This window comes from Crotalus tigris, unplaced genomic scaffold, assembly GCF_016545835.1.
Source record: "Crotalus tigris isolate CLP2741 ecotype Arizona unplaced genomic scaffold, ASM1654583v1 scf7180000024338.4412243, whole genome shotgun sequence".
In the NCBI taxonomy this organism is placed as follows: domain Eukaryota; kingdom Metazoa; phylum Chordata; class Lepidosauria; order Squamata; family Viperidae; genus Crotalus; species Crotalus tigris.
In genome coordinates, this window is record NW_024100508.1 from 3,171,751 (window position 1) to 3,196,483 (window position 24,733).

The 24,733-nt window shown below is 45.5% G+C and overlaps 2 protein-coding genes across 4 annotated transcripts in view; both read right to left on the reverse strand.

The window, feature by feature from the left end:
- LOC120300114 (snake venom serine protease 2-like) overlaps positions 1-24,733 on the reverse strand; it is a 326,022-nt gene that overhangs the window by 67,472 nt on the left and 233,817 nt on the right. The window lies entirely within an intron of this gene.
- LOC120300113 (snake venom serine protease gussurobin) overlaps positions 1-24,733 on the reverse strand; it is a 68,218-nt gene that overhangs the window by 43,325 nt on the left and 160 nt on the right. Inside the window, exon 2 of the mRNA XM_039325691.1 lies at positions 24,535-24,616. Coding sequence (XP_039181625.1) covers positions 24,535-24,586 — 52 coding nt within the window. The 5' untranslated portion in view covers positions 24,587-24,616. The remainder of the gene's footprint in view (positions 1-24,534; positions 24,617-24,733) is intronic.

Sequence of the window (24,733 nt, forward strand, 5' to 3'; positions counted from 1 at the left end):
GCATTCATCTGCCCATTGGGATTTTATGAATTCAATCAAATGCCACAAGGGTTGTCAGGGGCTCCAGCAACCTTTCAAAGGCTTATGGAACGGACAGTGGGGGACATGAACCTGATAGAGGTGTTGGTCTATTTAGATGACATCATTGTCTTTGGGGAGACACTTGAGCAGCATGAGGAGCGTTTAGAGAAGGTATTGACAAGGCTCCAGGAGGAGGGGCTGAAATTGTCGTTAGAAAAATGCCAATTTTATCAGCCATCTGTCACCTATTTAGGGCATGACATCTTGGCCGAGGGACTGGCAATGGAGCCCGCCAAGCTTGAGGCCAAGTTTCTTGGCCTAGGCCCCAGAGTGTCGCTAACTGCGGTTGTTTTTGGGGTTTTGTTCATACTATCGAAGATTTGTGGAAGGGTTTGCTAAGATAGCTCACCCACTTAATGAGTTGTTTAAAAATGAGGAGGTAGAGAACACAGTGGGTCATTCAAATCCAGTCCATAAAACTAGGGGGCCCAGGAAGTCACGAGAGTCTATTCAGGCAGAATGGACTGAGCGTTGTGAACAGGCTTTTGATCAGCTGAAGTGAAGGTTTACAAACACTCCAGTCTTAGCTTATGCCGACCCCAATCAGCCATATGAATTACATGTAGATGCCAGTCGGGATGGCCTTGGGAGGGTGTTATATCAGGAGCATGATCAACGTTTAAAGCCCATTGCATATATCAGTAGGGGTTTAACTCCCTGGGAAAAGAATTATCCCACCCATAAGTTGGAATTTTGGGCACTCAAGTGGGCGGTTGTGGATAAGTTAAGGGATTATTTGTATGGGGCAGAGTTTGAAGTTAAAATAGACAATAATCCACTTACGTATTTGCTCACCACTGCTAAACTTGATGCCATGCCCTATCTGGGTTTAGGTTTGGTTTAAGATATCATCCAGGTGTGGGAAACATTGATGAAGATGCTTTGTCAAGGAGGCCCCAGGGTCCAGGGGCAGGCACTAGGGAGTGGGTACAATTGCCCCCTGATAGTATCCAAGTGCTGTATCGAGGGGTTGAGTATTGAGCTAGGGGACCAATTGGGGCTGAATCAGTGGGGGTTACCATCGCAGGTGTCTCCAAATTATACTGCAATCCTATTCAGATCAGGGGGGAGAGTAGGTTTGCCCTGACTAAGAAAGATCTGTGGAGGGACCAGGTGGAAGATCCCTCTGTGGTTTGGTCGGAAGAGCTCTAAGAAGTGGCCAGTGGGAGGTTCTACTTACTGATGTGCCCGGAGGAGCACAAGTGTTGTACAAGGAGTGGGACCGCCTGCAGTTTTGAGATGGAGTAATCTATCGGAGGGGCTTCTCAGATGGGCTTGAACAAAAGTGGCAACTCTTGCTTCCAGAAAAACATAGAGGAGCGGTACTGATGGTGCTCCACGACGAGCATGGGCATTTGGGGCCAGAAAAGACTTTTAATTTAGTAGTGGATCAGTTCTACTGGCCCGGCATGAAGAAGGAAGTCGGGGACTACTGTAGATCTTATCTGCATTGTATTCAGAGAAAAACTCTGCCATCTAGAACTGCGCCAGTGAGCCATTTACAAAGTCATAGGCACTTGGACTTGGTCTGCATCAATTTCCTTTCCTTAGAACTGGATGCCAGTGGACAAGGAAATGTGTTGGTTGTGACCGATCACTTTACGTGTTATGCCCAGGCCTTCCCAACGAAAGACCAGCGCGCTGTTACAGTGGCCAAAGTATTAGTGGAGAATTTTTTCATACACTATGGGCTACCTCAGCGCATACATTCTGACCAAGAGAGGGATTTTAAAAGTTGACTGATCAAGCAATTGCTGGGCTTGTTGGGTATTCGGAAGTCCCGCACCACCCCGTACCACCCGCAAGGCGATTCGCAGCCCAAGAGATTTAACCACACTCTCTTTGACATGGTGGGAACTCTCACTGAAGTGCAGAAACAGCATTGGACCCAACATATCTCCACCGTCATGCACACCTATAAGAACACAAGGAGTGACGTCACCGGGTATTCCCCGTACCGGCTAATGTTTGGCAGGGAAGCCCGCCTACCGGTGGACCTGGCTTTTGGTACCTCTATGGATGAGACCTCTTTTAAGTCTCCCCATACTTATGTTGACAGGTTGAGGAAGAGCTTAAAGGGGGCTTATGAAAAAGCCGCAGAGGCCACAGGGGTCCGGGAGCAGTGGAACAAAAGAAATTATGATCTGAGAGTAAGGGTCCAGGATTTACAGTTTGGGGACTGAGTGCTGTTAAGAAATTTGGGCCCTGCTGGGAGGCACAAATTGGCCGATCGATGGGGCTCTCAGTTGTATGTGGTTCGCAAAAAACTACCGGGGTTGCCAGTATACCGAATATTACAGGAGGGAAGCACAGGACCTTCGAAAGCATGGCATTGGGACCATCTATTGCCCTTGCATGAGGCAGTATGAACTACCCAGCCAGTTCCCATAGATGAGCCCTGTGTAGTGGGAAGGGGAGTGGGAACCAGGGCGAAACCTGCCTTGTCTCTAGAGAAGGAAGTAGAAGATTCTGAAGAAGAGGGAGGCATAGATTGGTTATGGTTATCAGGGGATATGGGGAGCGTGCCCCAGGCTGTGGGTGGTGAGGTGGAGTTAGAACAGCCAGGGCCTGACGACTTGGAATCCGCGCCTAGAATTTGCAAACAGGAGGGGACCCCCAGAGAGTTGAGGCCAGGGATCAGTATGGGGAATGACCAGAACAGGATGGATTGTTGCTCCCAGACATTGTAGAGCCAGAGGAATGGTTGGAGGTGGATCCAGCTACTTCACGGGATCGGCAATCACCAGTGTCAGAGGCGGACATGCCAGTCCCGGATACCTCCGGGGGTGGGGGGTCACCAGAGGATGGCGCCCATGATACTATTGAGCCTAAGGTGCAGAGACCAAGACGGGTGATATGCCTGGTGAAGAGGTTAACATATGATACCCTAGGACACAGTGTAGAGAGTGACGCCTGCCCCTGATAATATAGACGCCGAGCAGAAAAGCTCCCTATTCTTTGGGGGACCAAAGAAACTGTTAGGTGGGGGGAGTGTGTAGTGGGGCTATCTGAGAGTGTTTGCAGGAGCTTGGTTGGGAAGGGAGAAATTGGGACAGCTACTGCTGGCTTTGGGTGTGGCTGGCATGGGTGGAAGAAAAGATAGAGAAGGGAAGGAAAGGAAAGGGCCGGGAGCTGTTGCTGTTGCAGTTCGTCAGGTGAAGGTAAAGGGACTGGAAGTTTTATTTGCTTTTCTTCGTAAAGAGGATAGTTTAAACAGAGGCTAGAGGGAAGGAGAGAGTGGAGTTTTATTGCTTCCTTCGTAAGGAGGATATCTCAAATGGAGGCAAGAGAGAGTGTGTGTAGAAAGGAGTTGGCTGAGGCTCCTAGCCTCAGATTTTAACAATAAAGATAAAGGGGGGAGGGCTTTGACTCTGAAACCTGACTGAAGAAGAAGCAACAGAAGGAGAGGAGAGACTGGTGGTGGCTATTGTTGCTGCGAAGCCTGGAGGCTATTTGGACTGTGACTATTGCTGCTGGTACAGGTTTTAGACATTGTGGGGGAGTTGCCCTGGGGGACAAGCTATTGCTACAGCACACTGACTGTTGTTGTTTCTACTACCATCTGGAGCCGGGGTTTTCCTCCATCCCACTTGACTCTGAACGATTGCTGAGGAATCTTTTATTCCTGCTGCTATACCGGCCTTGGGCTGTTGGATATCATCATAGCATTAACTATCGTGACTGGTTATTTTCATTCCTGGAAGCCCCTCCTTGATGACAAGAGCCTGCTACCTACTAATTCTGCATGAGCTCCGACTGGAAGAGACGTCTTATCAACCCCTAGAGAACACTTCTGCAGGGCTTGACAAAGGGGGATGGGGCTGGGAGGGATGGTTTTTGGTGGCCTCTGAGGAGGTAACGCTACAGAAGCATGAAAGAACACTGATAACTGGATATGTATCTCAATATAAATGGACCCTTCTGGAAAGCAAAAAACCCCAATATGTGATTAATGCAGTCTATGTGAGATGTTGGTGCAGAATTCACTTCAGCTTTAGGACGGAAGGAAAACAGATTTTTTTTCTTTTAACTGGAAATATTTTTAAACTTAAAAAAGCCAGGACACTTAGACCATATAAAGGCAACCACACACACAGTTGACCCTTGAGTCCATTGTTCTGGTGCTGCTCTAGCCTCCCCGTTGCTGATTCTGGTGTCTTGGTGGCCTGTTCTGTGGGGGAAAGTCACTTTGAGGAAGCCGCTGCTTCATCAGCCTCATTGTGGTGAGAACCTGGGCGCTCGCTCACAGCCGGCTGGAGAGATGAGTCTGCCTGCTTCGGGCCTTGCTTCCATCCTTGGAGGGGGTTCCCCAGGCATTGCTGACCCTTGGGAAGAGCGCAGGAAGGCCCAGTGCCAAGACTGTTAGTCAATCACTGCAGTTGTTAAATTAGTAAAATTAGTTAAGTTGGTAACACCGTTGTTTAGCGAATCTGGCTCCCCCCATTGACTTGGCTTATCAGAAGGTCACGAAAGATGACCATGTGACCTGGGACACTGCAGCCGGCATAAATAGGAACCAGTTGTCAAGAATTGGCAGTTAAATTGCATGACTGGAGAAGCTGCACCAGTCATAAGTGTGAAAAATGCTGTTGTAACTTTGAACATTCACTAAATGAACTGTTGTAAGTCGAGGGCTTCTGGTAGCAAAAGAAAACTGGAAAGAATGTGCACTCAAGCAGACTTAATGCAAAAGGTAACCTTGCAGCCAAATGACACTATTCCACAAGTTTAATAAACCATCATCATCATTGGTTGGGTGACAATATTGGCCCAGATAGCTTGTCTTGTCTTTTCATCATAGATTAGCACTTATATGAGGATTAGGAACATTGGCAAGAAGGTTGAGGTACATCAGATTCAGGCATCAAGGTCCTTCCCCCCCCCCTGCTTTTGCCTTAATTTTGTTAAACCAGCTTGAATTTCTAAAAGCAGAATTTACACAAAAGCTGGGGTTGCCTTGAAATGGAATGGAGCAATAACTATGGTTTGGTGAATGGTGGGAAGCCACTGTTTTATCATGTCAGTCACAAGTGAAGCCCTCATACAACTCTTTTCTCTGGGTATCAGATATTGTGAGAACACAGCATCTGTTTTTTAGTCGGAGCATAAGCTACTGTTGAACCCAGCTAATGTGTATAAATCTTCAGTACTTAATACTAAAGTAAGTGGCACTGTCAGAATCCAATTATATTTCATCTTTAATTATCAAATATAGAAACTCCCAATTCTGCCATCTCTGGATTCTGCCATAAGAGGGAGAGAAGGGGGAGAACAAAGGGGCTTTATGGCCCTCACTTCCTTCAGTACACTTCAAAGGGCTGAATGTTGAATGTGTGTTTATTGTAACCTCGAAGTGTTAGCATACCAAAGGAGAGTTTTGCCTTTCATGTAGTTATCTGAAGTCTCCATCCAGACGGAAGAAAGAAGAAAAGGGGTGGAATTGTGATACTTGAAACTATCACTGGAAGGGGGGTTGATTGGGTGGGACTACTGGGGACCCCCTTAAAACCTTGAATGGAAGAGCTTGAACCCCAAGTCCTGTCTAGCATGCCTGCAACCACTTCTCTTAATAAAGGATTCCTGTTGGAAGAATTATTCCAAGAGTTCTGTCTTCTTAAGATGCAAAGTGGGGTGGGTCCTTACATTAGACAGGACTTGCAAAATTAATCCACCTGGAAGGGAGACCCTTGCCGGGGGATTTTGCAAAAATTTACCATGTCAGACAATGAAGCAAGAGAGGGGGAAAACTCCCTGGAAAGAGAGCCGCTGACCCAGTTGGAACCTTGCCAGATGTTGGGATCCGAGAGGCCAGATTCCTCAGGAGAAGAAGTGGTGGAGACACAGGACCACAAGCCTCGCTGGTCGATGGGCGTTGGAAAGAAAAGTGAGTGGGGAAAGGAATCAAGAAAGGTGACCCTGAGACGGGGGACCAAGCAACCAGAATGGAAGCAGGAGATGGAGAAATCCCTGCACGCAAGTGAAGAGGGAGGAAGCTGGGCACCGTACTCAGACTGGATCCTAGAGAAAGCTATTGACCTGATGAAGAGAACTCTCAGCTCCCTAGGAGAGGAGAATACTGAGCCCTACGGCCGCCCCAGTTCCTGGAGCCACAAAGGGAGAGACACCGAGGGGGACGTGGAACCTGCAACCCCAGGGACATCTACTGATCCAGGAGCCCCCACCCCCTACCGGACCACAGATGGCAATCTGGACGGAAGACACTACCACCCACAACGGAGGCACCGATCCATTCCAAGACGTCCACCGTTGGAGGTGAAATTCAAAGGGGAGCCAACACGCTTGGGGTTTTTCCTAACCCAAGTCCTCAGCTACATGGAGGAATATGGGCAGGACATTCCCAGCGACAAAGCCCGCATCCGGATCGTGCAATCTGCCCTGGATGGACCAGCTGCAGATTGGGTAGGAACTTGCATGACTCCAATGCCCCAGAACTCAGTAACTTCAACCGTTTCATGTCCTCTTTGAGAAGACGATTTGAAGACCCCCTGGCTGATCGCAAAGCCCATGAAAGAATAACAACGATGAGGCAGGGCAAACGCCCAGTGGCCGAGTATACACAAGAATTCCGGGCCATTGCCAGCAAACTGAATTGGCCAGAAGACATCCTCCTTGGCCATTTCAAAGACGGACTAAACTATGATCTATATGATGCTTGCCTGCCCCGAGGGGACCCACATCAACTTGAGGAATGGTACGTCTTGGCAGAGGAAGCAGAGATCGACATATTGAAGAGGCACCGCCGAAGAAAACAATGGAGCCGCCCCCCGCCTGAGCTGACACACCAACCGGTGAAATCATCGGATACAGCCAAGAAGCAAATGGGGTGTTTCAAGTGCGGAAGAGAAGGGCATCGAGCTGTAGAATGCCGCTCAAAGGCCCCCCAGCACAACCCAGACAGATCCCCAATCAACAAACCCAGAGAGTATTCAGCTAAGCCAAAAGAAACAGCCATGAGAATGATGGAAATTGCAGAAACCCCCACCTCTGCTCACCAAGGGGAAAGAACTCCAGCCTACACCACAGGGACGGTGGATGCCTCAGATGACAGCTCGGAGGGCGAACCCCTGGTAAGTGGATGCATCACACCCATCTTCAAAACAGTGACTATATTAATCCCCCCCATGCCCGAAGCTGTGAAGGTGAAAGCCTTAATAGACTCTGGCTGCACCCGCTGCCTTATTAGCCCAACACTAGTGGGGAATCTGGGCATCCCATCCAGGAGACTGGAACAACCAATCTCATTTGGCCAGCTAGATGGATCCATAGCAGGGGGGATGCCAGCTACCCTAGCCACTCTGCCAATACACCTCTCCCTGGGCAACCATGAAGAGGACTTAACGTTTGTGGTGACCCCAGGTATGGAATGCCCAATGATTCTAGGGATGGAATGGTTGAAAAAATGGAACCCCTGGGTAAATTGGAGGACGACAGAAATCAAATTCCCGAAGGGGGACCCTATGGACTTAAAACCCCAAGGGAGGCTACCAGAATCAAGAATAGAAAAAGCATCCATAGGAGAGGAAAAAAGATTAACAGAAATACCAGAGGAATATAGGGACCTTGCTGAAGTCTTCAGTGAGGAGAGGGCGAATGAGCTTCCCCCCCACCGACCCACAGACTGTACCATTGAATTCAAGCCTGGGGCAAAACTCCCGAAGCCCAGATTATACTCCATGAGCCCAAAGGAGAAGGAGGAAATGGAAAGATTTATAAAAAAAAACCTGGAGAGAGGTTTCATTGAGCCAGCCAAGCCTAAAGTGGCTGCCCCGGTCCTTTTTAGAGAGAAGAAGGATGGCTCTTTACGTTTATGCGTGGATTATAGGGCCCTGAATACAATCAGTGAAAGCAACCTATACCCGCTGCCCCTCATGAAAGACATGCTGTCACACCTATTGAAAGGGAAATTTTTTTCTAAACTAGACCTAAGGGAAGCTGACTATCGCGTGAGAATCAAGGAAGGGGACGAATGGAAGACTGCATTTAACTGCCCCATGGGGTGCTATCAATTCAAAGTCTTGCCATTTGGATTACAAGGGGGCCCTGCAGTCTTTATGCAATTAATCAATGACGTTCTAAGGGAGCACCTATTTAAGGGGGTCCTTGTTTACTTGGACGACATTCTTATCTTTACTGAAACAAAAGAAGAACACGTCAAACTTGTCAGAGCGGTTTTAAAGAAGCTGCGAGCCGCTCACCTATATGCCAAACTCTCAAAATGCGAATTCCACCAGGAAAGGATAGACTACCTAGGCTATCGCATATCCCCACAGGGTATTGAAATGGACCCGGAGAAGGTCAAAGCAGTACTAAATTGGGCACCACCCCGCACAAGAAAGCAACTACAAAGTTTCCTGGGCTTTGCAAATTTTTACCGCCAATTCATCCCCTCATTTGCACAGATAGCCTTGCCCCTCACTAACTTACTAAAAACGAAGGGAACATCCTCAGTAAAACCTAGCCAGCCACTAACATGGACAATGGAGTGCCAAGCAGCGTTTGAGAGACTAAAGAGACTTTTTTTCTGCCGAACCAGTACTAAGGCACCCAGACATGGACAAGCCCTTCATAATACAGGCAGATGCAAGTGATGTGGCAGTGGGGGCTGTGCTATTACAAGAAAATGATGATGCAGTATTGCAACCCTGTGCATATACATCCAAGAAACTCACGGAAACAGAACAGCGCTGGCCCGTATGGGAGAAGGAGGCTTATGGGATACGTTGGGCATTACTCACGTGGCGACAGTTCCTGGAAGGCAACAAAATCCCCTTCCAGGTGTGGACTGATCACAAAAATTTAGAAGCCCTGAAAACTTCCAGGAAACTCAATCCCAAACAAGCCCGCTGGTCCCAGCATTTTCACCAGTTCCAATTTAAGCTCAAACATTTACCAGGGAGAAAGAACTTCCTGGCAGATGCATGACTCAATATAACAGCGCACGAACCACAGACTCTAAACCAATAATGGCAGAGTCACAACTGGCAGCACCAGTAACCACAAGAACCCAAGCCAAATTAAAACCACAACTGGACAGCCAAACTGGAATTGAATTCAGAAAAAGTTTGGAAACAGATGAATGGTTCCAGAAAAACAAACATGTGTGCACAATGAGAGACGGATTGCCTTGGGTAGGGGAAAAGTTATATATACCAACAACTCAAAGACTAACTTTCATGCACCTTTGCCATGACACAAAATCAGCAGGGCATTTTGGATTTGTAAAAACTTTACACTTAATTAAACGGCAATTTTGGTGGCCATCAATAAAAAAGGACATAGAAAGTTATGTTGCCAGCTGCCCAACCTGTGCATCAGCAAAGAGGTTGCAAGGGAAATCGCCAGGGCTATTACAACCAGTGGCAAGTCCCTCAGCCCCCTGGAGGGAAATAGCCATGGATTTTATAGTGGAATTGCCAGAAAGCAATGGGAATAGTGTTATCTGGACAGTCACGGACCTATTTTCCAAACAGGTGCACTTTATCCCTTGCCAAAAAATTCCCACTGCAAAGGCCTTAGCAAAACTTTTCATCCAGCACATTTACAGATTGCACTGGGCACCCCAACGCATCATCTCTGATAGGGGAGTGCAATTTACGTCTGCATTTTGGAAGGAATTTTTATCCCTCTTAGGGACCACTCAGGGATTGACATCTAGCCACCACCCTCAAGGAGATGGACAAGCGGAACTCTGCCAGTCGGTACTTGAGCAATATTTGAGATGTTTTTTAAATTTCCAACAGAGTGATTGGACGGACTTACTTCCTTTTGCAGAAGTTGCCTACAATAATGCAGTCCACTCCAGCACAGGCTACACTCCTTTTCAAATAGCCAACGGTCAAAGTTTCAACCCTATGCCAGAGTTAACCCCAAAAGAACCCACGATCCCTTCACTGAAAGAATGGATGGAAAACCTACAAAACACCTGGCCAATAGTCAGAAAATCACTAGATGAAGCTAGGCGGGCATACAAAGCACAAGCCGATAAAAAAAGGGTTGAGCCTACACCATTCATTATAGGAGAAATGGTGTACTTATCTACCAAATACCTAAAGTCCCTACAGCCCTGTAAAAAACTTGGACCAAAATATATAGGACCTTTTCCAATTAAAAGAATCATAAATCCATTAACAGTAGAATTGGAATTACCCAAAAACCTCAGGCAAATACACCCAATTTTTCATTGCAGCTTGCTGAAAAGAGAGCATCAGTCACATCTACGGCCAAAAATCCCCCCACCACCACCTCCACTCATGGTGGAGGGTGAACAACACTTCGAAATAAAGGAAGTCCTTGACTCTAGGAGATATCATGGGGCAACTCAGTACCTAGTTGCCTGGAAACACCTCCCTGCCTCACAAAATGAGTGGGTCCATAAACGTCATGTCAGAGCCCCGAAGCTATTGAAGAAGTTTCACACAGAGTATCCTAACAAGCCTGACTAAATTTTATACTTGTGTTTTCTTTCAGGTGGATCTCTCTTATTGTTAAGAGGGGCTGGATGTCAGAATCCAATTATATTTCATCTTTAATTATCAAATATAGAAACTCCCAATTCTGCCATCTCTGGATTCTGCCATAAGAGGGAGAGAAGGGGGAGAACAAAGGGGCTTTATGGCCCTCACTTCCTTCAGTACACTTCAAAGGGCTGAATGTTGAATGTGTGTTTATTGTAACCTCGAAGTGTTAGCATACCAAAGGAGAGTATTTGCCTTTCATGTAGTTATCTGAAGTCTCCATCCAGACGGAAGAAAGAAGAAAGGGGATGGAATTGTGATACTTGAAACTATCACTGGAAGGGGGGTTGATTGGGTGGGACTACTGGGGAACCCCTTAAAACGTTGAATGGAAGAGCTTGAACCCCAAGTCCTGTCTAGCATGCCTGCAACCACTTCTCTTAATAAAGGACTCCTGTTGGAAGAATTATTCCAAGAGTTCTGTCTTCTTAAGATGCAAAGTGGGGTGGGTCCTTACAGGCACACTTTATCACATGTGGCATGTCATTTTTGTTATTGTTTTTCTGTCTGCCGGCAAGATACCTTTGTTCCTTTCATTCTCCTCCCTAATCATTTTAGGAAAGGTGCCCTTCTGTTCTGTAAAGTGTCATGAAGTCTCAAAGGGACACAACTAGCAATTTAATGAAAACCTATGCTTTCTTCACATTATTCAATTGAAATATTTTAGGAGCTGTTTAGAAACTATCACTTGGGTTGATGCAAGTTTCTTTCAAACCGCATCTAGACTGAACCCATAAAAAGCAAGATGTTTATGTAGTCATCTTTTCAAGGTTCAGATGTTTAATTGTTTATTAATCTGATTATCCTAGCAACCCCACCCATTTCTATTAGTTTGGGCCAAAGCCAGCAAGCAGAATTACAGAATAAAGTATCTGCTTCCAATTTCTTGACATGTGAGCATTCTGAGGCCTTATGTTCATATATATCATTTCTGTTCAGTACGCTAGAATATATATCTAGAACTGATTTGATAAAATCTAGCTTGTCTGCTGTAAAGTTTAAGGATGAAACCATATCTCCAGTCTGTTATCAGAAGGTTTTTTTTAAAACGGAGAGGAATGTGTCAGAATCCAATTATATTTCATCTTTAATTATCAAATATAGAAACACCCAATTCTGCCATCTTTGGATTCTGCCATAAGAGGGAGAGAAGGGGGAGAAAAAAGGGGCTTTATGGCCCTCACTTCCTTCAGTACACTTCAAAGAGCTGAATGCTGAATGTGTGTTTATTGTAACCTCGAAGTGTTAGCATACCAAAGGAGGGTATTTGCCTTTCATGTAGTTATCTGAAGTCTCCATCCAGACGGAAGGAAGAAGAAAGGGGGTGGAATTGTGATATTTGAAACTATCACTGGAAGGGGGGTTGATTGGGTGGGACTACTGGGGAACCCCTTAAAACCTTGAATGGAAGAGCTTGAACCCCAAGTCCTGTCTAGCATGCCTGCAACCATTTTCTCTTAATAAAGGATTCCTGTTGGAAGAATTATTCCAAGAGTTCTGTCTTCTTAAGATGCAAAGTGGGGTGGGTCCTTACATTAGACAGGACTTGCAAAATTAATCCACCTGGAAGGGAGACCCTTGCCGGGGGATTTTGCAAAAAATTTACCATGTCAGACAATGGAGAAAGAGAGGGGGAAAACTCCCTGGAAAGAGAGCCGCTGACCCAGTTGGAACCTTGCCAGATGTTGGGATCTGAGAGGTCAGATTCCTCGGGAGAAGAAGTGGTGGAGACACAGGACCACAAGCCTCGCTGGTCGATGAACGTTGGAAAGAAAAGTGAGTGGAGAAAGGAATCAAGAAAGGTGACCCTGAGACGGGGGACCAAGCAACCAGAATGGAAGCAGGAGATGGAGAAATCCCTGCACGCAAGTGAAGAGGGAGGAAGCTGGGTACCGTACTCAGACTGGATCCTAGAGAAAGCTATTGACCTGATGAAGAGAACTCTCAGCTCCCTAGGAGAGGAGAATACTGAGCCCTACGGCCGCCCCAGTTCCTGGAGCCACAAAGGGAGAGACACCGAGGGGGACGTGGAACCTGCAACCCCAGGGACATCTACTGATCCAGGAGCCCCCACCCCCTACCGGACCACAGATGGCAATCTGGACGGAAGACACTACCACCCACAACGGAGGCACCGATCCATTCCAAGACGTCCACCGTTGGAGGTGAAATTCAAAGGGGAGCCAACACGCTTGGGGTTTTTCCTAACCCAAGTCCTCAGCTACATGGAGGAATATGGGCAGGACATCCCCAGCGACAAAGCCCGCATCCGGATCGTGCAATCTGCCCTGGATGGACCAGCTGCAGATTGGGTAGTGAACTTGCATGACTCCAATGCCCCAGAACTCAGTAACTTCAACCGTTTCATGTCCTCTTTGAGAAGACGATTTGAAGACCCCCTGGCTGATCGCAAAGCCCGTGAAAGAATGATGAGGCAAGGCAAACGCCCAGTGGCCGAGTATACACAAGAATTCCGGGCCATTGCCAGCAAACTGAATTGGCCAGAAGACATCCTCCTTGGCCATTTCAAAGACGGACTAAACTATGATCTATATGATGCTTGCCTGCCCCGAGGGGACCCACCTCGACTTGAGGAATGGTACGTCTTGGCAGAGGAAGCAGAGATCGACATCTTGAAGAGGCACCGCCGAAGAAAACAATGGAGCCGCCCCCCGCCTGAGCTGACACACCAACCGGTGAAATCATCGGATACAGCCAAGAAGCAAATGGGGTGTTTCAAGTGCGGAAGAGAAGGGCATCGAGCTGTAGAATGCCGCTCAAAGGCCCCCCAGCACAACCCAGACAGATCCCCAATCAACAAACCCAGAGAGTATTCAGCTAAGCCAAAAGAAACAGCCATGAGAATGATGGAAATTGCAGAAACCCCCACCTCTGCTCACCAAGGGGAAAGAACTCCAGCCTACACCACAGGGCCGGTGGATGCCTCAGATGACAGCTCGGAGGGCGAACCCCTGGTAAGTGGATGCATCACACCCATCTTCAAAACAGTGACTATATTAATCCCCCCCATGACCGAAGCTGTGAAGGTGAAAGCCTTAATAGACTCTGGCTGCACCCGCTGCCTCATTAGCCCAACACTAGTGGGGAATCTGGGCATCCCATCCAGGAGACTGGAACAACCAATCTCATTTGGCCAGCTAGATGGATCCATAGCAGGGGGGGTGCCAGCTACCCTAGCCACTCTGCCAATACACCTCTCCCTGGGCAACCATGAAGAGGACTTAACGTTTGTGGTGACCCCAGGTATGGAATGCCCAATGATCTAGGGATGGAATGGTTGAAAAAATGGAACCCCTGGGTAAATTGGAGGACGACAGAAATCAAATTCCCGAAGGGGGACCCTATGGACTTAAAACCCCAAGGGAGGCTACCAGAATCAAGAATAGAAAAAGCATCCATAGGAGAGGAAAAAAAGATTAACAGAAATACCAGAGGAATATAGGGACCTTGCTGAAGTCTTCAGTGAGGAGAGGGCGAATGAGCTTCCCCCCCACCGACCCACAGACTGTACCATTGAATTCAAGCCTGGGGCAAAACTCTCGAAGCCCAGATTATACTCCATGAGCCCAAAGGAGAAGGAGGAAATGGAAAGATTTATTTTTTTTATTTTTATTTATTTATTTATTTTTATTTATTTATTTTCTCTTAATAAAGGATTCCTGTTGGAAGAATTATTCCAAGAGTTCTGTCTTCTTAAGATGCAAAGTGGGGTGGGTCCTTACAGAATGTTAATGTATTAATTTAAAATAGCTGTTGGTCACTGGTAAGGATAACAAGGCTTTTTTCTATTTAGCAGGAAGGAGTTCCAGACGTATTTGTACAGCTGATGTGAGCAGAAAATTTAATTTGTTTCACTGATTGCAGCTAGGAGACTCAGACTGTACCAGGAGTCCTTGACAGGCAACTCAGTTGTTAAACAAACCTGTTAATAAGTCCAATCACAAACATCCTAGTGATTTTACTTAGCTTTCCTTTGCTTTATAGCAAGGGTCTTCAAACGTGACCCTTTTATGACTTCTGGGAGTTGAAGTCCACAAGTCATAAAAGGGCCAAGTTTCAAGATCCCTGCTTTATAATGTCCAAAGAATACTATCCCAAACATCTGGGTGAGGACAAAGGGTGGGAAAGGTTTCCAAAACCTGACTCACAAGGAAGCCAAGTAAAAGGGTAGCTCTTACAGCCCCTTTCCCCATTCCTCTGTCCTTTGGAATGCTCACTCCAGCACTGAGATAATTAGAAAAGAATTCATGTTTTAAATTCATTATAAAGGAAGGGATTACAAGAGAGTAAGAAGGCATACAATAGGGAGTAGACAATGATTTGTGAGCAGGGTTCTTCTTAGAATAAAATATCTAGGGCAATCCTGTATTAAATTCTTTGGGGAATAAAATTGCCATGGGGAAACCTGATCTTTTTCCTAAGAAAATGTCTTCTAATAGTTGACATTTTGAAGCACCAGGATATATCAATTTCCTGATTTCATATCTGTTTTCAGAAAATGTCTGAATCCATAAGAAGCAAGATAGAGAACTAAAAAACAGCTCCATTTGACAGTAAGTTCCCAATCAAAATCAAACACGGGTCTGCTGGCAGAACTACCTTGGTTAGTATAATTGATGCATGTGAATGTTTGCGTCTCTGTATTTTAGATAAGAAAAAAGATTTCACATTCTGAAATCTTTGTAAAACATGTTTTTCTCTGTTGAGGTAAAAATAATATATTTATGAAAGTTTAAGCCTAAAAATTGTATTGCTGTCTCTTCCTCCTATATTTAAAACACTAGTTACATGATGAAGAATAATTTCTTTGGGTTTAATAAATTATTTTTTGAGTTTTAACACAGTACATTTAATAAATAAAAAAATAAATATGCAAGCAAGAATATTGAGTTGTGGGAATTTGATAACTTTTATTTTCTGGTTAGGCTGATTGTATAACATAGTATTGAATCCCCACTAACTTTTTCAATAGCATAAAATGTATTTGGATGTGTTGTAGGGCAAAATGGTGGATACAGGAAGGTTCATTTTTTATTTTGGAGACCCAGGTATAAGTGCAATACACAGTCTTGTAGATTCTTCAGGCTTATACACAGTTCTGTTTTAAGAGCTCTTCTGGATCCTAGATTAGATTGCATTTTTATTTATTTTTCCTGGTAGATTTCCATCGCTGTGAGAAAGCTATGAATGCCAAAGGCTCTGATCCCTATGTCTGTTAGTGGTATAAAAAAGTATACTCATCCCTGTGCCCTTCTTTTTGAGTAAGTAAATTATGTAAGTCTGGCTAAAGCATTTTTGTACAAGAAACCAGTTGGGGGCAAAGGAAAATACTCAGTAAAAGATCTCTCCCTTTTCAGTGGGTCAGCCACGAAGGGTCAGACTAAAATACTTTGGAGTAAAGTCTTCATCTTGGTTCATCCAAGCTGGGGATAAATAAACAACATGGTGACTGCTTTAGAAAGAAGGTTGCAGTTTATTGAAGAGCCAGACAGAAAGATGGTTCTGGCAGGAGAGAGGAGACAAAAAAGGCCTGAGCACATGTGGGGAGTAGGTTTTTATACCCTCTGAAAGCCTTTTGTTTGGAATAGTTTCCTGTTCCTGTTTTAGGCTTTGTATTTTCTGTGTCACGTATTCTGACCTGAGTTTGGGTGTGCCCTTTGGCCTTTGCGAGTTAATCCTACCATGTGCAGTCTCAGGTGGGCTATACAGGTTTTATGTCTTTGTCTTTTTGATCTCCTAGCTGGGGCCTTTCTCATGGTTTACATCTGCATTTGTACAGAGCTGGCTTCTGTTTGGGACAGAGAAACTTAGGGGCAGGGTTGGTTTGTGCTTTTAAAATCCTTTTGAGGAAATATATTTTTCTGCCCTTTTAATATTTCCTTTTCTGGGGGGCTGACTTCCCACAATCTTCCATTTGTGCCATGAGTTTGTGAATGACACACTTACTGGCACAAGATTAAAATTGATCTGATCACGGAGACTTGGTAAACAAGCTTTAAAACTGTTAAGCCAAAAAAAAAAAAAGACACTAATGGAGCCAGCAGAAAAAGATCGCTGCTCCCAAAATGGGAGCTTCCAACCCATAAAGGTCTAAAAGTCAGGGCAAAAATTTTGTTAGGTGGGAAAAAAATTTATAATGTCCAATATTCTGTGCCAATCATTTTCAAATGTTGGATGTCACTTTTAGCTTCCAGTCAGGTTTGCACATTCCTCCCAAAATTCTTCACAGCTGTGGTTTGCTTCAGTACATAACCACCGGCTGCCTATTTGCAAGGGTTGCTTCCTGCCTTAGCTCTTAGTGCAGTGCATCCAGGTTTGTAATGTCCAATTGAGGTTAGCCAGTATTGCAAGATATTCAGGGTTGAAGTTTGGAAATCTGTTTCCTGCTACTTCTTCAGTCAGGGAATATGAATTGCAAATTGCCTGAGGGGGTCTGGTTCCCTCCCCCTTGGAATTTGCTGGCAGTTGTGCATGCAAAGCTTTAGTGCAATAGAGCAAAAATCAGCCTGGGGAACTTTATTGAAAGTAGGTGGAAGAGACTCAATGTGATTATGAATGGTGTGTGTGCATTTGTGTGTGTGCAGCTACTAATACAAACAGGCCATACAAACATTCTGGATAAATTTTCCCTCTCACTAGACAGAAGTCCCAAGCTGTTCAGTACTTGCTGTGCCAACTATTCCCAAATGCTATCATTCCATGGATCCATTCAACTGGCTTATTACAATACAAAGGGAGCAAGAAAGAAAACTTTACATTGAGTTTCCACCCTCCCCCATAGTCTTCCTAATTTTCTTTTAAGGCTTCACGTGGGGACCAATGGCTCCAGGACTCTTTCCTTCTGCTTTCTCAGGAATCTGGGGGAATGGTAGGACTTGGGAAGATTTTTCACTCAGGTTGCATGGTGGCATTTTAGTGGATGGCTGGATTCAAAACCCAATTCCATGGTTCAAATTGATAGAGGCAGCATCTGGGTCAGTGTGCTCTGCTTCCAAAGATTGGGGGGGTCATTGTGCAGGGCTGAAAGACATGAGAACAAGGTCCCCTCCCCTCTTTCTGGGTGGACTCTCCCAGGAGAGGCAGACAAGGGCATGGAGAACAAAGGATAAGAAAAGGAGAAGTAGAATGGAGGGGGGTAGCTTGCAGGCAGAATTTGAAAAGGCATCAATACTGCAATGGTTAAAGAAACAGATAGGCACATAAAATGAGGAAAGGCTAAATTCTGATAAGAGAACATAAATGAAATGTTTCACATTCTGAACTTGAACATTTTCAACATGTTAAAGACAAGGACTTGAACTTGAAAAAAAATGCTAGGCAGCTTGAGAATGTTGAAAGCTCCAAATAATTTTAAAAGCTTAATATTTTAAGGTGTGCAATTTGCCAGGGGCAGGAGAATCTACCTTTAACATTTATTCTAAAATAGACCACATTTTTTAGAGATTGAGAAATGCTTATATGTTTCAGGAAAAGCTTCATAGTAGTTTCACTAATTAGTGATAGGATAAGAAAAGTAATTTAAGAAGAAGATTATTTTCCCACACAAGCAAACTTGAACTTCAGGAGGCTCTTGTAGCTAGACACAAACTTTTCCAGCAGATGAACTTAAACATTCCCTCCTGGTAACTTTGGGCTATTCTTAAGAGTACAGAGAGAGAAAGGAAGAGGAAAAACAAATAAACAAACACATTTTTTCTTCACTCTGTTTGTTGGCCAGACAAACAGAGTGAGATATTTCCTTTTTGTGGCTTATTTTAAGCAGAATTTCTAGCAGAATTTTAAAATTATTTTATCTTTGGATTAGAAACAATAAACGGTCACATTTACCATGCACACAAAGACTTTGACAAACATATATACACAGAGACAAGAGAACAGGAAAGGAAACAGAAGTCTTAGTTTTACACATCCTAGTCATTCCCACCATAAATCTCAACTCAAGTTAGGGAAGGCTCAAATCTTAAACATACCACGTGGTTGCAGAGAGAGAGAGAGAGGGACAGAGAGAGAGAGAGAGAGAGAGAGAGAGAGAGAGAGAGAGAGAGAGAGAGAGAGAGAGAGAGAGAGAGGGGAGAGAGAGAGAGAGAGAGAGAGAGAGAGAATCACTATTTCTTATTTTCCCTTTAAGTACCTTTATTTAGCCAAATTGGTTTCCCAGCAAAGCCCTAGCAAAGCCCATTCTTCACAAATTTGTCTTGCTCTCTTCCTTTTTCATATCATCCAGGACAGGCACTCGCCTCTGTCCCACACCTTGAGCAAATCTCCAATAGGTGACCTAATTCCAACCCTTGAACTGCAGCTACCCATGTTCCCCTTCCGCTGTGGGATACAATTAGCTCAGTCAAATTCCTAGCAGCACTTCCCAGCCAGTCTCAGCGACACTATCCCTGCTGCCATGCCTGTCAATTTTTGAGCACAAAAAAAAATTGCCCAGGAAGACTTTGGTTCCCTAAATAAAATAAGGGATTTTCCTATCTAGGGAACTCCCTGCCATCACTTTTTAGACCTAAAAAAAATGTCTGGGGAGGATCTGCCGCAACAGGTGCCTGGCCTCCTTCTCTTACCACTGCCTATCAGTTTTCAGACTCAGAAGGAATCTGGGAAGACCTGTGTTTTGTGCACCAGTACGGGCCCTTCCTACAGGTGGGCTTTGCTTACAGGGCCTTACCAGCTAGTTGCCCAAATCCAATTCTCTCATTCACTCATTCCATTCCATTTTCACACAACCTCTCCTTTTTCCTTAACAAAAGGTCCTGCGCTCTGGCCAAACCCCCATGCTTTCCAGGGTCTGCCACTTGAACAAATCCTTTCTGAGGTTAGGAAAGACCAGAGGGAGCAAAATCCAACTGTGATTGGGAAAAAAGGGTCTTCTCACTCACACATACAGACATACACACATTTCCTTTGTTCCCCTGGGCTTTAAAGTTAAAATTTAGAGGTACTCACCTTTGCCTTCTTTCCAAAGCAGCCTTTGAGCTGAAACCCAAAACTCCCTTTACTACCCTGGCTCCACATGGGCAGGGCCTGGGAAATCCATCCACAGACACAAGGGGTCTGCTGCCGGCACGATGGGGCTTACCAGTCTCAGTTCATTGGAGAGGTTAGCTTGGACTCCCATTCTGGTGTGCCAAATTGTTGAAGGAAAAGTCTTAATCCTGGTTCATCTAAGCTGGGGATAAATAAACATGGTGACTGCTTTAGAAAGAAGGTTGCAGTTTATTGAAGAACCAGACAGAAAGATGGTTCTGGCAGGAGAGAGGAGACAAAAAAGGCCTGAGCAGATGTGGGGAGTAGGTTTTTATACCCTCTGAAATCCTTTTGTTTGGAATAGTTTCCTGTTCCTGTTTTAGGCTTTGTATTTTCTGTGTCACGTATTCTGACCTGAGTTTGGGTGTGCCCTTTGGCCTTTGTGAGTTAATCCTACCATGTCCTGTCTCACGTGGGCTATACAGATTTTATATCTTTGTCTTCTTGATCTCCTAGCTCAGGGTTTTTCAACCAGTGGTACACAAGCGCCTGGTTGGTGGTATGCATAGGTCTAGTTGATATTTTTTTAAAAAATGTAAAAAAATGTAAACAAAATGTAAACAAAATGTTTTTAAAAATGTTTAAAAAATGTAAAAAAATGTATTAAAAAAGTGTAAAAGTGGATGAGGTGAAGTGGCAAAGTCAGCTGGAACTGCATGTTGCCTGGGTCCTACTGAGCGCCCAGGACCAAGCGCACAGATCCAGCAGATTGGCAGCTGCCTTGGGGATGGCAGGCAGCCTCAAGCAGTCTTCATTGGAGATTCTGCTGGAGCTGCGCAACGCATTGCCTAGGTCCCCCCGCCCCCACCCAGATGCCCTCACCTCCCCCAATTGTATTTTTACTCATCTGCTTTCAGCAGCATTCCCTTTCTCCTGTCCTTCTCAGCCTTCATGTGTTTGTGAGACAAAAAAAGTTCCATGAGACTTTTTAATTTCTCGTGAGAAGTTAGAAAGTCTCATGGAACTTTGTTTTCTTTTTTACAAACATGTGGCAAAGGCAGAGAAGCAAATGAAGGCAGAGAAGCAAAAGGAGAAAGGGAGTACAGCTGAAAACAGGTTAGTAAAAAAATGGTTGGGGAGGCAAGGGCTCAGCAGAAGCGCCAGGATCAGCACCCCTTTCCACCTGATCGGTGCTTCTCCGGGACCATGAGGGCTCAGGGGAAGTGCCAGGATCAGTGCCCCTTTCTACCTGATTGGCGCTTCTCCGGGGCCGTGAGGGCTCAGTGGAAGCACCAGGATCAACGCCCCTTTCCATCTAATTGCCGCTTCTCCGGGGCTGTGAGGGCTCAGGGGAAGTGCCAGGATCAGCACCCCTTTCCACCTGATCGGTGCTTCTCTGGGGCCATGAGGGCTCAGCGGAAGCGCCGGGATCAGTGTCCTTTCCAACTGATCGGTGCTTCTCTGGGGCCATGAGGACTCAGCGGAAGCGCCAGGATCAGCACCCCTTTCCACCTGATTGATGCTTTTCCAGGGCCATGAGGGCTCAGCCGAAGCACCAGGATCAGCACCCCATTCCACCCGATTGGCATTTCTTTGGGGCCGTCAGGGCTCAGCGGAAGCACCAGGATCAGCGCCCCTTTCCACCTGATCAGCACTTCTTCTGGCGCTGATCCTGGTGCTTCTACTGAGCCCCAAAGAAGCACCAATCTCCTGGAAAGTGACATTGATCCCAGCATGTCTGCTGGGCCCTGAAGAAGTGCCTATCACCTGAAAAGCAGCATTGATCCCGGCCCGCGCATTTAGGCACACACAAACACATGCGAGCAGTTACAGCTGAAGGCGTTTCAGCCTTCAACTATGGCTCCTATTCCTCTGGTGCCTCATTGGCTCAGGCCAGCCATCCATCAGAATCTACGTCCCGTGATTGGCTGGCTCCCTCAACACGTCCCTCCCTCACAGAAAGGGTTTGGCTCTTCATGCAGGCTTGCCCCCTCATGGGGCTCCTGATTGGCCCCTTGCCCAGGCACTCCACTCCCTGAGAGAAGCGTGGCCAGGAAGTACCTTTCCTGGACTGGCCCCATCTGAAGCGCACATGGCCGGGGAGCTGCATGGGAAGCCCTGGTATCCCCCCTGGGAGCGGCCCGCTGGAGCCTCTGCTGAACAGGCCAGCCCTCCCGCAAGCTGTGGCCCCAAGCTGGTGCTACTGTAGGCCCCTGCAATCCCCAGCCAGGGCTACTGTAGACCCTGCTGGCCGTGAAGGTGCGCCGGAGTCCCGGCTGCCAGAAAGATGATCGACCCACTCCTCTCCCATTGCTCATTCTGTCCAGCTCGAGCCTGGCTGGAGCAGCATTGGTACTTCCAAAGATGGCTATTTCAAAGTCACACAAGCAGCCCTTGGCCACTCCCCTCCATGCCTCCAAATCGATACCCAATCAGAGAGAGGGGGGAGGGAGAGAGGGAAGGAGGAAGAGAGGAAGAGAGAGGGAGGAAGAGAGAAGGAGGGAGGGAGAGAAAGACAAATAGAGAAAGAGAGGGAGGGAGAAAGAGAGAGAGAGAGAAAGAGAGAGGGAGAAAGAGAGGCAGAGAGAAATAGAGAGGGAGAGGGAGAAAGAGGGAGAGAGGGAGGGAGGGAGACAAAGAGAGAAGAGAAAAAGAGAGAGGAAGAGAGAGAGGGAGAGAGAAAGAGAGAGAGGGAGAGAGAGGGAGAGGAAGAGAGAGAGGGAGAGAGGAAGAGAGAGGGAGAGAGAAAGAGAGGGAGAAATAGAGGGAGAGAGGGAGAGAGAGAGAGAAAGAGAGGGAGAGAGAAAGGGAGAGAGAAATAGAGAGGGGGATAGAGAGAGAAAGAGAGAGAGAGAGAAGAAGAGAGAGAAAGAGAGAAGGAGAGAGAGAAAGAAAGAGGGGGAGAGAGATTAAATTAGTAATATGGTTGTTAAGTGAATCTGGTTTCCCCCACTAACTTTGCTTGTCAGAAGTTTGCAAAAAGCGATCACATGACCCTGGAACAATGTGACCATCATAAATATGAATCAGTTGCCAAGCATCGAAATGTAAATCACATGATCCTGGGGATGCTGCAAGGGTCATAAGTGTGAAAAATGGTAATAACCATTTTGTTGTAACTTTGAACGGTCACTAAGCAAACTGTTGTACAGCTATACTTTCCAGTACTTTTTTGCACACCAGTTAGGATGCTTGCACTGGAGCAAAAAACTGGGATCATCTTAGTCAAATCAGGACATATGGCAAACATAAACAGTAATTCCAGATTTCAGATTTACCATCCAAGAGAAATTAAGTAGAAACAAAAAGGAATATTTGATTTTCAAGCCTCAGATCTAAATATTAATAGTCTTCACATCTCCAGTAATGCTGCAAATAGGTTAAACAGCATGATTCTGAATAACATCAGCCATTCTGATGGCTGAGATCTAAGGCATCTGGCCTTATGAGAAGCTATGGCATATTTTGCTTCACTTCACAATTGCTCAGTAACTTAATGGTATCACTGCCAGCCAGATTACGCTAATCAGTTGAAGTAAGAAGAATAGCTCAGATGGGCTTCTAAAAAGGATGGACATTTAGAAGCATTTGGTCCAGAGTCTGATCTTGCTGTACTGCATTGCTAAGCCAAATGTATGGCCTCATGATGTGGAGAATAAGGAGCAGAAGGAGTGAAAGTGGGGAAGAGATTGATGAAAATGGAATTTAATCTATGGGAAGTTTATAACATTAGTATTTAGTTCACTAAAAACAGTTTGAGCCAACATTGATGGCAGTAAAATCTCTACATACCAGTTTTGATATTTGTTTCAGAAGCAATGACCCAGATATTGCACGCTGTATAATGCAGCAAATCGAACAGAATGGGAGCTAGGTTAAATCCAACAGATTTATTTTACCAGTTTGGACAAAAATCAATGGCCATCTCATGCACCATTTTTTAAAGACCACCTTAACACTGAAAACCCCTCCCCAACTTTCTTCTCAATGCATCTTATATTAATTAATAAGTTATCTTCCTCTATTGAAGTCAGTTGCCAAATAAATAGAAACACAAAAGGAAGCTGACCAAATTTGGGATTATATATTTTTAACTGGCTAGTTCTGCTGTTATGAATAAATGTATCAATTCATACTATCATTACAAATACAGCAATGGTTTTCCCCATTTGCACCAACTGGACCTTCTTCGCTCTCTACTTGTGACCTGCTTGTACATCTACAGTTAATTATTACATGCAGATATGAGAACCCATATCTCTCTGATTTCATCCTTCCCTTGCTCTCTTCCTCTCTCCCAAATTCCATTCTCTTCTCTCCCTGGGTTCTGCCATAGTCCTAGAGCAGAGGGGGGGGGGAGGATCGCGGGTTTATTGCCTTAGCTTCCTCTATCGCTACAATGTAACACTTTGCTTTCCTGCATTCTTTCTCTATTGCTACAAAGTAACACTTCGCTTTCCTGCACTATTTCTCTCCGTACTCTGCTCCCTAAACTGTCAGCCAGCAAAGGGGGAGGAAGAAAGAATTACAACCTACAGAACCTGGCTTATCTCTCCGTTCTCAAAAGAAGGTGTGAAGAGTTATCTAAACATCACCGTCATGACCAGAGCCGGCCCGATCTTATGTCCTCTATCCCACAATGGACATAAAGCCTAGGGATTGGCCATTTTGAACTGTCCGGATGAACTATGGGGTGGGGTTTGTTTGGGGACACTTTAACCTATCGATCTATATCCTATTTAGTATGCCTACTATCAGCTTCTCCTAATAAAAGTTCCTTTTGGAAGAGCTTGCTTCCATGAGTTTTGCTTTCTTGAATGAGGTATTAAAGTGGGTCCTGACAGCAATTTTACTCCTGTAACTGGAGGTTGAAACCGAAAAAGACATCTAAAGCTCCATTCACCCTTTGCTCCATTGTCCAGGCTCTTACCGTAAGAAAGCTGTAGTATCAGAAGGTTTGCTAGCACTCTGATCAGCACCATAGCTTCAACTCTGCGCGGCAAGCTGTTTGCCTGGAATTTAGAAATGGGGAACAATTTTGCCAAGAATGCACAGTTCAAAATATTTGATTAATCACTTTGTTCTCTTCCACTCCGAGGGAGAAGGACAGATGTGGGAAAAACACCAGT